General features: G+C 40.2%; 1 protein-coding gene across 6 annotated transcripts in view; it reads right to left on the reverse strand.

The window, feature by feature from the left end:
* The window catches only part of LRBA (LPS responsive beige-like anchor protein), a 359,792-nt gene that overhangs the window by 229,082 nt on the left and 117,245 nt on the right, over positions 1-13,465 (reverse strand). For all 6 annotated transcript variants that reach the window (XM_028742867.2, XM_028742869.2, XM_028742865.2 and 3 more), the window contains 2 exons: positions 8,542-8,606; positions 1,810-1,918 (listed from right to left, as the gene is read on the reverse strand). In XM_028742867.2, coding sequence (XP_028598700.2) covers positions 1,810-1,918; positions 8,542-8,606 — 174 coding nt within the window. The remainder of the gene's footprint in view (positions 1-1,809; positions 1,919-8,541; positions 8,607-13,465) is intronic.

Here is a 13,465-nt window from a genome sequence, read left to right on the forward strand (position 1 = left end):
TTGGCTTTATAAAAAAATATAAAATACTTTTTTTGTTACTACTTCAGCAAAAAAATAACTTTTAAGACTTTGTTTGCAGTATATTCATACAGGTAAATATTTGGTTGGAGGCGGTAATATTTCCATGGCTACATTTTTATGAGCCACTGGCAATTGAAATACTATTACAGAACAGACTAAGGATTTATTTGTGTGAAAGCCACTCAGGCGTTTATCTGTCCAAAAGTCATTGTGTGAAACAAATACACATTTGCACTAGGTTTCCCCAGAAAATTAAAGGCACGTTTGTTTGTTTTTTAATGCTGAAACGGTTGACAGAAATGGTAGCATTTAGAAAATCTAAAATGTGATCCTCACAAAAATGATGATTCAGAAGAAGCTAACTCTAGATCCATATTAGTAGCTTAGCTGCTCCACTCTTCTTATTGATTGCCAGTTCTGTACCAGCTGCAGACTCTGGCGAGGTTCTTTTACCCTGCCAGTCCCCACTAAAGATATTGTGCAAAAGCAGCTCTACTCTGTCAATCGTTTTATTTTGAAATGGCTAAAAGATTGCTAGAGAGTAAATTTATACAAAGAGCAGCCTGATCTAGATAGACCAGTAAGTTTAATTCCAACGACATGTTGTTTTTATCAAGTACTTAAGATTCCAGTAGAGGAGTGGAGAGGAGACTAAAGAACATAATCCACATCAACAAGGACAGTCAGGGACAATATCTTTGAAAGCCATAAGCACGAGAGGATTAAGGAATCATACTGGTAAGGTTATAGTTCATAAGATCCATTTGCAATGCTACGTCAAAAAGGATAATGTGGTCATGGGATGCATAAAGAGGGAAATAATTTGTATGTGTGCAGCAACAATTGTGTGTGAAACATCCATGAGACCAGTGCTAGAATGCACTGGACTAAACAGACTTCCATAAAATATTATACCTATTTGACCAAATGAAGCGGCTGGTGCAAAAAAATAAGTCAGAATGGTTTGGAAAATGAGAGTGTTCTAAGTAGCAAGAGTGTAGGAGCTCAAACCTATCCAAAGGAAGACTAAACTACAATCATGCAAGTGACTTCAAGGAAAAAGAAAAGTAGAAGTTTGCCTAAAAGTATTTTTTTTTTTTTTTGTTCTGATGACTCAGAGGGAAGTGCAATTACCAAAGAATATTTCATTAAGAAAAATAATGCACAGTTCAATTTAAGTCTACAAACAGCACACTGCTTTATTAAAGTTAGCCTTTTATCTATATTATACCAGATGTTATACTGGATGAACATCGTTGTCAATTATGAATGTTAAAATACAAAACTGTAAATCATCCCAATTTTATCCCTATTCTCCGACCAGCAGCCCTGTTTACAACAAGTAAAAGAAGTGGGCTGGATCCAGAGAAGATACAGCAGAACTCCAATCACATAATGGGTCCTTCTTGTCTCTTCCACCCCCACTAAAAGTTCCCTCCTCTCCCCATAGCTGCTCCTGAGGGTCAGGGAACTCTCTGGATGTGCAAGATGGGGTGCACAGAGAAGCAGAAGGACCTGGGAATTGAAGGAATTCAGTAGGGTTGCCTTGCACAAGTGGAAGTGCTTTTCTATTTGTGAAAGATCTCTAGATCCAAGAGAATAGGTGCTTCAGAGCTTCTGTGTACTATTTACAGGTCAACATGTTCAGGAATTTTAAAGACACAACTTCACGGGCACCTGATGTGTTTACATTTTTAATCTGGCATAGCTGTGGTACCTATGTTTCAGTTTACTACTCTACTATGTATGAATGAAATACCAGTGCATTGTGTAAGATTTGGGACTTGCCTCAAATTCAGCATGCCTGTGAATATCTTCAGCTCTTTGTCTGCTCAAGATAAATTCTGCTTCATTTGCAACTCTCACCAGATGATCCTTCATTGTTTGGCTCAGCAATCTGTAAACAGAAAGAAATTTGGGACAAATTGGTAATGATGGATTTCAAAAAAACAACTAACCAACCAAAGGTTTTAAAGCATTTTCAGTAAAAACACCGATGTCCAAATCCAGCAATATGCTCCAGGAACAGATGTTCAGACACAAGCATGGAACTGCACCACCTGGAAGTACTTAGTCATTGATTTTGAGAGAGGGAGTTGTGACCCAAAATATACTTGATGAACACCTCTTGCATCAAAATGCCGGTTTCTAAAAATCTAAATAAAAACAGCTGGAAGGGTTGATCATTAATAGGTTCAGAACGAATTAAGACCTGAAATGGAATTTAAACCCTTTTTCTCAACTGCTGTGGTCCTGAGAATAAGCCTTCTTCTGAAGTTGGGTTTCCATTTAACTTAAAGGGTAAGTCTGACTCCAATTTGCATACATTAGAGTAGAGTGGGTCCTTCCATTGAAATGAATGGCTACTATTTAAATGAATGGTGACTACCATGCATGCAACAGAATGATTCTCATATTGAAACAAACACAGAACTTTCTATCAGGCATTGATTTAAATCACCACCAATACTACACACTATTGATGAATCTTAACATTTAAAGCTAAAATACACCTCTACCAATACAGTACACTGTATTCCATGAAAAACTTAGTTATGAAGCTCAATTTGATAATAAGCAAGCACAGTTAACCAAATGCAGGCTATACATAAAAACTGAGCCCATATTCCACTGATATTCTTTGAAGAAAGGATGGTAGCTGAAAATGGAATCAGTGCAAATGTATGGAAACCACAGGCAAACAGCACCATGATTTTCTGGCACAGGCTTACTTTACTGACAACCAGTACTTGAAGTTTCCTAGATAATACTGAAGCTGAAATAGCTGTCTCTGGTTTTCATTTTAAATATCGAAAACATTAACTCTTTTCTGTTTAAAGATGCTGACATGCCCTTGCAAAACCTTAACACTACAATCTGATACTTAAAGCACTTTACTGATACAGGCCTCATTGAAGTGAGCTGGACTTACATTAGCTGAAAAGCAAGAGCCTTAGTCATCTGCAAATCACCTGAGATTTTCTATTAAGTTTACTAACGCAGATGTTCCCAATTTGCACAAAGATATTTAAATGCATGCAGAGATGATCAAACAGAACTCAAAGCAATAAAAGCCAAACTTCCAAAAATATACTTTGTTTTATAGGTGAACATTTTAACACAGAATGTAAAATCTCTATGTGATCTTCAAAACACTAGCTGAATTATTCTCCCTATCCTTTCAGGACACCCCAAGATATCATTTGTATTTTCATCACATCCTTAACATTGTTTGATGTTCTTCTCGGTTATGTATTGTGGTTTTATCTAGCATGTTCTTAAAGCAATTCCTATTATGAATCCAGAACATTAAAACGAATTTGTTAATTGTAAGAACATAGTTTTCTATTAGACGTAGACCATCATACACATAAAAAATACACATACAAGACAAAACTGTGGTCTTGAGGGTTTTTTAAAAATTGTTTTTCAGTGTCGGTGAGGGTTCTACACTTGACATTTCCAGAAATGAAAACTGGGGAAATGTTATCCCAGTTTTCTCCTGATAATCTTTTTAAGTAACTTGGAAAAAGTCATTATTTTAATTGGTGTCAATAAAAGGACTTTTTAATACTATTTTGAACTTAGTATAAAATATATGCTCTTTCATTCTAACAATAAATGATATACATTTGGTTGTTAAATTTTAAGTGTTCTATTCCCCTGAATATTTCAAAAATGCACCCATCTAAAAGTTACAGATACAATTACTTATTGTTGAAATAGTATCACCATCAACTCACATAGTGTAAAATCAGATTCCCTGTCTGATGGAACTGACAACTTAAATTCTGACAAAAGATAGGAGAAAGGGCATAGCCAGGGAGGCATACAACTGTTACACATACTCAAAGCATTGTTGCAGTAGGGGATGAAAGCAGAAGGGTTAAGCCGAAGGCTTAGTGGAAAAAGCAGGTTTTGAAAAGAGAGATGATATAGGAGTTCTGGGCAGAAAATAAGGACCAGCAAGAGATAATAAGGTAGCAAGCTAGTAGAATTGTGGATGGGGGGGGGGGAGTTATAGCAGGAATATAGCTGCATTTAAGGATATTTTATATAGGCAGGTAAAAAAGGCAGATAATTAACAGATGAATGATTCTTTAACTGGTTGATTGCAACCATGATTTAGTAATCTATCTCTAAGTGTAGAGTCATGATTCCGGTATGTAGCCATGTTGGTCTGACACAGTCGAAATAAATAATAAAAAAAAACCCTGTCCAGTAGCACCTTAGAGACCAACTATATTTGTTCTGGGTGTAAGCATGCACACGAAAGTTTATACCCAGAACAAACTTAGTTGGTCTCTAAGGTGCTACTGGACAATTTTTTATGTAGAGTCATGATCTTTGACTTGTATGAGTATCCAGTGGAATAGCCTTTGCCCATCTGTTGCCCTCCAAGTATTTTTGGACTACATTTCCTAGTAGTACCATCATGCTGTTGGGAGTTGTTGTCCAAAACATCTGGAGGGCAACAGGGTGGCAAAAGCTGCAATAAAATCGGCCTATTTTTCCAATTCAGAACTGATACTTCAGTCACATAAATTGTAAATACACCAAAGTTTATAACCGAAGTAAGAATAATAAATTTGTGAAAAATAATTTTGCAATATGGTGCACAGTAGAGCGTAAGTGGTGAACAGTGGAATGAAAAACAGATAAATATTGTTCAGTATCTGTACATGAATATCCTGTCCAGTCATATATAAGAGAAAAGCAGCTGGTGTTAACTGTAGAAGAGGGGCCTGTTAAAAAAAATATGTTCTTAATATTTATTAAGGTTCTCAAATGTACAAAGCATACTTCAATCTTAATAGTTAACTTTACATGCTTTAAGGAAAGAAGCCCATCATTGTAACATACAGAATAAATCTTTCCCTACAACTCTGAATTTTGAGAACTAAAGTACACATATTGGGTTGCAGTGCTAAGGACTAGCTTCCAAGTTTATGTATTTCTGACCTGCCTTCACCTCATTCATATCGTTATGACCTTGGCCCTTGATGAACACATTATTAGTCTAGATAGCACAGTGCTCTTAACACACTGAGGAACCAGTGTTCTGTTCTGTCTGGGCAAGGCGCGTATCATTAACAAGTCCATTGCTGAAGCTGTTAGGTTTCCCTATTAACAGCTGAGCTATGTTGAAGCTGTTTTCTTTTTAAGCAAGTTGTTGGGCGGGGGGAAGAATCAAAAGCAAATGTATTTTAATGTAGATTACAGAAACCTATAAATTACACTAATAATTTATGCCCTATAGCAAGCAAATGGTCTGGATCCCAGGAAACGTCAACGGAATGAAAGCAGCCGCAAACACAGTTCCCTAAATACTCAAACAAGATTTCTACCACATGGTCTTCCACCACCAGCTGCCCTGGGGGAGGGTGGAGCAGGAGAGAAAGGAAGCCAGGTGAAGATAACACTAGGCTCTTGCTCCAGCTGCACAGGCTTCGTTTTGTTTTAATGTGTATGATTTATCCACTGCATTTTATAAATGCTATGAGCAGCTTCAAGGTCTCCAGTGGAAAGGCAGGATTTAAATCTAATAAATAAATAAAATATAACTGTATGTACTAAGTGAATAAAGTATAATCATATGTACATTCTACAGCAGTTCACATACTTTTGCAAGAGGTGGGAGGATGTATTTGGATTTATTTTTGTTTTTCCCGTCCAGCACAAGATTCAACAGCCTTCAGGTGACCAGAGCAAACTCCTTCATCACCAGTCATGCTGGCAGCCATAAGGTAAAGGGACCCCTGACCATTAGGTCCAGTCGTGGCTGACTCTGGGGTTGCGGTGCTCATCTTGCTTTATTGGCTGAGGGAGCCGGCGTACAGCTTCCAGGTCATGTGGCCAGCATGACTAAGCTGCTTCTGGCGAACCAGAGCAGCACACGGAAACGCCATTTACCTTCCCGCCGGAGCGGTACCTATTTATCTACTTGCACTTTGACGTGCTTTTGAACTGCTAGGTTGGCAGGAGCAGGGACCGAGCAACGGGAGCTCACCCCGTTGCGGGGATTCGAACCGCCGACCTTCTGATCGGCAAGCCCTAGGCTCTGTGGTTTAACCCACAGTGCCACCCGCATCCCGGCAGCCATGAGAGAGGCACCTAAATGCTATCCTAACACCCGCTCCTGCTATCAACATATGGAGGGTGGTGGAGAAAGATAGTTTAGGGCTGTGTGTTACATAAATGAACATACAGCAAGCACCCCCTATAGTATATGCAATTATTCCTTTTGAAATGCTGATATTTGAAATATTAATACTATACTGTGTTAGATGAAAATATTATATGTTCAAATTTACACCATATATTGCTAATTGCTCGCTCTTTGTACACAGCTGAGTTCACAAAATGTAAATGCTGTCCAGTAGTGACAATTAGATATGAAACAGCATGAGGCATTTAATTTACCAGATACGTTAAAATATTAGAAATGACCCTAAATTGAAGCATTCTGTCCAAACTGTGCCTTTTCTCATATTAACTGCTACTGCTATCTGAATCCACAATAGGGAGATTCTCGTTGCAAAATAGGAACTGAGTTTTTTGCTTTACCTCTTAGGATGCATTTGAAAAACCAAGGGGGGTTAATGTCTTTGAACCTCATGGCTATATAGAGATTGCAGGATAAAATGTAACTGGCTATGTCTTCAATTTCACTATCTCCAGGGATTAATATGAACCAGGGTTCACCCATGGAATTTGTGCAAAGTACTTAATCTCAAACATCTGAAATTACGGAGTGAGAAAACTGGTAGTTCAGAGGATATGGCTTCAGTTTCAGGAAGCCTCAAACCCCAGAACTCTAATTTTATAAATTAAGAACTATATTCAAACAGGCACAATCTGAAACTGTTAAGTATGGCCGTTATATCTGTTCTCTAACTCCGCATTATAGCTTCTTATAAATCCCTTGAAGTTAAAGATACCTTTCAGTGAACACTTTCCAGTGCTTGCGTCAAGCAATAATGCATTATCATTGCATAATTTGTTCAATCAAACAGAGTTTGCAAAACATTATCAAAAGCTCCAAAATTATGGGAAGTTTAACAATGAACATCACTAACCTTTCTGACAGCCCAGATTACACTATACTGTTAACTTTCTATACCTACTTTATCCCTCTTTGCAGAGAATTTTTAACTATGTGATGAAAAAAAAAGTTGGAATTAAACCCATCAGCCTCTCCAGGTCTTTGTGTACACTTACTCTCCCACAATATTTCATCTATCTGCAAGCTTTCTATTGCATTGAGAAAGTAGCTTTAAACCAGAAGCAACTCATATTGTCTTGAACAGCTGACTCTGCATTTTACCAAAGTGGCTAAAGCACTCTGAGGAGAGCAGCCAGAGTTTACTACTTGACATAGGATGAGAGTGCTAATCACTAAGGAGGAGGGAGTAGCTAATCTCTCTGCTAATAAAGATTACTTTGGATTTAGAGTTCACCAAGTCTTCATTTAAAATTTACATTTCAGTGGATGATTCTCTAACTCTACTAAGAGAGACTAAATAAGTATATTCTTCGTTTCCAATCATTAAGTGCTTTATTCATTTTCTATATCACTATGGTTACTACTTCTGGTGTGATTATTATGTATTTTTGAATTACTTAGGAAATATATACAATTCTACTGAATTTAAGTGCATGCCAAAGTTAATGTTTCTGCCATGACCTGTCATTTTCTATAACACACTTTGTATTCATGAACTGAACTGAAAAGTATGAACATCTAGGCTTACTCTGAAATTTCTTATAACAAAAATTGTTTTGGTGAAGGTGCTTATGCAAAAATCAGTTGGTATATTTATGTATTGCATTTATATACCACCTTTCTGCCACAGCACCCAATGTAATATATACAGTACACTTGCTTTTTTCTATTTCTTTTTTTAAAAAATGCCTGAAGTGGTCAATTTGAGAAATTTCACATGCATACACGTAACTAATGAGACCCTTAAATCAGTTATCTGAGACCCCACAACAGCGCTCTATAACTCACGCCCCAACAAGTCAAACACAAGCAACAAGCATGTATTGGGTCTGCCAAGTAGTTGACATTCCTTTGAATAACCAGTAGAAACAGGAAGTTTCAGCTTACTGGTCACAAACTGTGCAGGTCTGCCATAGGCACACTATATCAATATGACTACAGATAAGAGAAAATGCCAAACCACAACAGAATATGGGAGCAAGCCTGTGCCGGGGAGGGGGGCGCTGGCACACTTGCCCTGAGTCTAAGATGCATTTTTGTTTGAGTTATTCTAACAAGACTCCCTCCCCAGGTTCAGACAACCTCTGCAAAGACCCCTACAGGAGATTTAGCGGCTGAATCAGGTTCACAAAGTTAACTGTACAATATTTCTAAAGGAATGCAAATGTATGCTACCAAATCCAAAACACTTTACTTGTAGACAAAGAACTTCATAAGTCAGCAACAGAAATTAATCAGAATTTGCTCAATATGAATAATGGTGATTATAGAAATTAATATAACTAGGAAGTTACCTTCCTTCGTTGACAAGCTCAATGAAAGCTAGGCCAGCATTCTTCTGTATTGAGTTCTGCCACTCCTACGATGCAAAAGTGAAAAAGGTAATTAAAAGAACAAATTTACATTAATTAAACCAGTGGAAACAGTTATAGTGAAAGTTAAGATGGTGACACAAGGTATTATAATTTTAACTCAAAATTTATATATACACAACTTTAATTTAAAAAAGGACTGGTTGTGCTAGCTAGGTACAGTAGTACCTCGGGTTACATACGCTTCAGGTTACAGACTCCACTAACCCAGAAATAGTACCTCAGGTTAAGAACTTTGCTTCAGGATGAGAACAGAAATTGTGCTCTGGTGGTGCAGGGGCAGCGGGGAAGCCCCATTAGCTAAAGTGGTGCTTCAGGTTAAGAACAGTTTCAGGTTAAGAACAGACCTCCGGAATGAATTAAGTACTTAACCCGAGGTACCACTGTATATTTATTTCATGCAGTACATGTATTGTTTGTACTGTAAACAATGTCAGCTGATGAGCATGACCACATCTATCCAGATAACAAGAACCATCCAAAGTGCTATTCAAACTAAGCATTCAGCATATTGACTTCCTACTACAAGGGTGAGAGAATACCAAGGTGAAAAGGTATTAAGCCTGTCATCACCACAGATGTAGGTTAGGCAAAAATATTTTTAAAATACTTTTCTTTTTTTAATCAACAACCCACTTCAACTGATAAGGCCCCTAGAGTTGCTTACAGATTGGGGGGGGGGGGAATAGTTCTCATAACAGCTCTTTGGTACGGAAACAGTTCAACTAGCCTGGCTGCATGGCCACTGTTAAATGACAGAGGAAGAAGAGTCAAAAGGCTACTGGTCTTTAAAAAGGTAAAGGTACCCCTGCCCGTACGGGCCAGTCTTGACAGACTCTGGGGTTGTGCGCCGATCTCACTTAAGAGGCCAGGGGCCAGCGTTGTCCGGAGACACTTCCGGGTCACGGGGCCAGCGTGACATCGCTGCTCTGGCTAGCCAGAGCCGCACACGGAAACGCCGTTTACCTTCCCACTAGAAAGCGGTCCCTATTTATCTACTTGCACCGGGGGTGCTTTCGAACTGCTAGGTTGGCAGGCGCTGGGACCGAGCAACGGGAGCGCACCCTGCCGCAGGGATTCGAACCGCCGACCTTTCGATCGGCAAGCCCTAGGCGCTGAGGCTTTTACCCACAGCGCCACCCGCGTCCCTGGTCTTTAGGCAGAGACTATAGATGAGTCCTTCTTCCCCTCTGGGGCAGCCTCTTGCCAAAGGAAGCTTCATCACCAAGCACAGTTTTGATCTCAGGTTTCCTTAATCTAAGGCACTACACCTTATCAGCTCTCATCACAAACCTCAATATTTTATTAATACCAACCAAGAGAGCTAGATTGCTGAACAAGCCTTGGCACCTCAAGAAACAGTCCAATCAGCAGCTGGCCCATGGCACTGCTACCATGAAAATACTGCAAAATAAATGAGGTATGCAACCCACAGGGTGTTTGGGAAGTTCCCTTGTGCCTTCCTCTATAGGCATGCCTCAATTTACAAAATAACAACACATCTGAATAAGTAGAAGCATTTTGTGTGGGGTTGTTTTTTTTTGCTCATAGGCCTATAAAGCTATCAATCATAATTATGTATTTTTGTTGCTACAATTTTTTGGAGTATACAGTTGTATACCACAACAATGGGCACTAAAGTGATTGTTTATCCTGCCTAGATGTTTCTATTCTTTTGCCAACATGCCTCTTCACTTGTTTTAGCATTCCCTCACAAAACATTGGCAGGAGAAGTGTTGGAAGGTGGGGATATAAATGAAGAACTATCATTTTCTCTAAATGACATCATGCACATGTTTTTGTCTTCAAACAATGGCTTTCACCTTGAATCACACTCAGTGTAGTGCTTCAGAACTTAATTACTGAAAACAGAAATTGCCCAAACTGAGAAGCAAAGACATTTATCTTGGTTTTTTTCCAGCTTAACTCTCTCTATCACAGACAAAGATCAGAGAAAATATTAGTCTAAACAAATTTTTTTAAGCCACAGGTGAACACTCCCTTAAGCATGCTTTAATAGCTTGGCGGGGGAGGGGGGCAAAAATGTAACAACCAATGTCTTTCATGTTTAATGCAATGTTTCAACACAGCACATATATCCTGTACTGCAATTACATTCTCAGAGCTGACTGCATTGTTATGTCAAGATCTTTGTTATCCTTCTCCCAAAGGTGCTGATGAAAAACATGTTAAAAGCCTCAGAGTCGACCACTAATGCAGCTGTATAACTGGAGAATACATTTCAGCACTTTCAAAAGGAAGGACTGCAAGTGGAGATCGACCAAGTCAATAATTTCATACCTGCTGTAAGCTGAACTTAATCGACTACTATTTCCTATGCCTATAAAATCTACTGCTAATGTACATGATCATAATTACTGTGCAGTCTATAGCGAATCTATAGTAAATACTTAAGCACTGACAAAAATGCAAGTAGCTGTGAGATATAAATTGCCTTAAAGTGCTGAAAAGAACTTTGCATGGGGCAAAGGAGGACCATGGATGGCAGTAGAGACATCTAGAGGGTGTGTTCTTCAGCTTAGGGTCCTTGAAATCATTTCTTGGGAACTGGAAATTAAGAAGCTGAAATGCAGCAGACAGAAGGCACCGTTCTCTTGGTGAGCAAAGGTAGAAGGCCAGGAGTCTACTCTTTTTACAGGGTCTGATCTGTCCAGAAATGTCATCCTTCCTGCCAATTTCAGAGATCATCTGCTCCAATGTAGGCTCTAAGGCCTGAACATACACAGTTCCGGGTATTCAATAAGCTAGGTTCAAGGCTTAGAGCATGGGTAGGCAAACTAAGGCCCAATCAAATTCTAAATCCGGCCTGTGGACGGTCCGGGAATCAGTGTGTTTTTACATGAGTAGAATATGTTCATTTTTTAAAAATGTATCTCTGGGTTATTTGTGGGGCAGAGGAATTCGTTCATTTTCCCCCTCAAAATATAGTCCGGCCCCCCACAAGGTCTGAGGGACAGTGGACTAGTCCCCTGCTGAAAAAGTTTGCTGACCCCTAGCTTAGAGTAAAAGGTCCCATCAGTATGGTCACATCACACCCCAAGTCAATTCACACGTTGCATTTTCAAATCAGTAGCTGCTTCCTGGTGCATTTTAGATCCAGTTCCTCCAGATCCACCTCAAGATCCAACTCTTCCAGCTTCAGCAACTGACTTCATAAAACCTGGACTGAAAAACATACCCCCTCAAGATCTTGATTCAGGTACAGTTGCTTACTGTCTCAGCCAGGTCCTGACATTTAAGTGTTCCTCCACTTACACAGACTCAGGGAATAAATAAATGGGTACAGGCAGTGCTTTATTTTCTTTAAAAAATGTTTAGGGGTACTCTTGTTTTGACTCAAGAAAATCACCATTTTATAGTTCAAATTTGGAAAAATAAATACAGTAAATGGACAAAAGTACAAAGATTCACAAAATGTTTAGGGGTATGTGGACTCCTGCGTACCCCCAGAAAAAAGCACTGAATACAGATACTTCAAAAGCATTTGATGTTGCAAAGCTACATTCAGAGCTCCCCAAGGGAAACTCCAAATGTCAATTCTAGTGTTCAGCATCTGTACCAACTTGCTGATGACACCAAACCAGAGGGTGGGGGGGGTTAGACAATTATGCCACTGAAGACAGAATTAGGATTCAAGACGGTGTTAGCAGATTGGAGAACTGGGCACAAACTAACAAAATGAATTTCAACAGGGGAAAATGTAAGGATCCACGTGTAGGCAGGAATAACACATTTTGCAAATCTAAGGTGGGGACAAGTGAATTGGCAATGCTACATGTGAAAAGGATCTAGGGGTCTTAGTAGACCACAAGCTTAACATGAGTCAATAGTATGATACAGCAACCAGAAGAAGAAGAAGAAGAAGAAGAAGAAGAAGAAGAAGAGGAGGAGGAGGAGGAGGAGTTTGGATTTGATATCCCGCTTTATCACTACCCGAAGGAGTCTCAAAGTGGCTAACATTCTCCTTTCCCTTCCTCCCCCACAACAAACACTCTGTGAGGTGAGTGGGGCTGAGAGACTTCAGAGAAGTGTGACTAGCCCAAGGTCACCCAGCAGCTGCATGTGGAGGAGCGGAGACGCGAACCCGGTTCACCAGATTACGAGTCTACTGCTCTTAACCACTGCACCACACTGGCTCTTGAGGGGGGGAAATAAGCTAATAGTATTCTACGCTGCATCAACAGAATTATACAGTGGTGCCTCGCAAGACGAAATTAATTCGTTCCGCAAGTTTTTTCTTCTTGCGAGTTTTTCGTCTTGCGATGCACGGTTTCCCATAGGAATGCATTGAAAATCAATTAATGCGTTCCTAGGGAAACCGACTTCAGACCAGGTCCGGGGACAGTCTGTCCCCCGACCTCTTCTGAAGGCTGGGGGGGGGGGGACAAGGGCTTTTCTTCCCACCCCCAGCATTTTAAAAAACCCCGGGACAGCGGAGGGCTTCTCCGCTGTCCGGGGCGATCTTAAAATGCTGGCGGGCGGCATTTTAAAATTGCCCCGGACAGCGGAGGACTTCTCCGCTGTCCGGGGTGATTTAAAAGCCCCTGGGAAGGCAGGCAGGGGGGACAAAGACTTTTGCCCCCCGCCAGCCTTCAGAAGAGGTCCTGCCTGCCTTTAAAAGCCCTCCCGGAAGAGCGGAGAAAAAGACATTTGCCCCCCGCCTGCCTTCAAAAGCTGTCCGGCCAAGGCTTCGCGGACCTCTCCGCAAGCAGCGGCAGCGCTGCCGCTGCTTGCGGTGAGTTGCCGGCATGCCGAAGCCTGCGCGCGCTGAGATCAGCGCGCCCAGGCTTCGCGGACCTCTCCGCAAGCAGCGGCAGCGCTGCCG

This window comes from Podarcis muralis, chromosome 9 (assembly GCF_964188315.1).
Source record: "Podarcis muralis chromosome 9, rPodMur119.hap1.1, whole genome shotgun sequence".
Lineage (NCBI taxonomy): Eukaryota > Metazoa > Chordata > Lepidosauria > Squamata > Lacertidae > Podarcis > Podarcis muralis.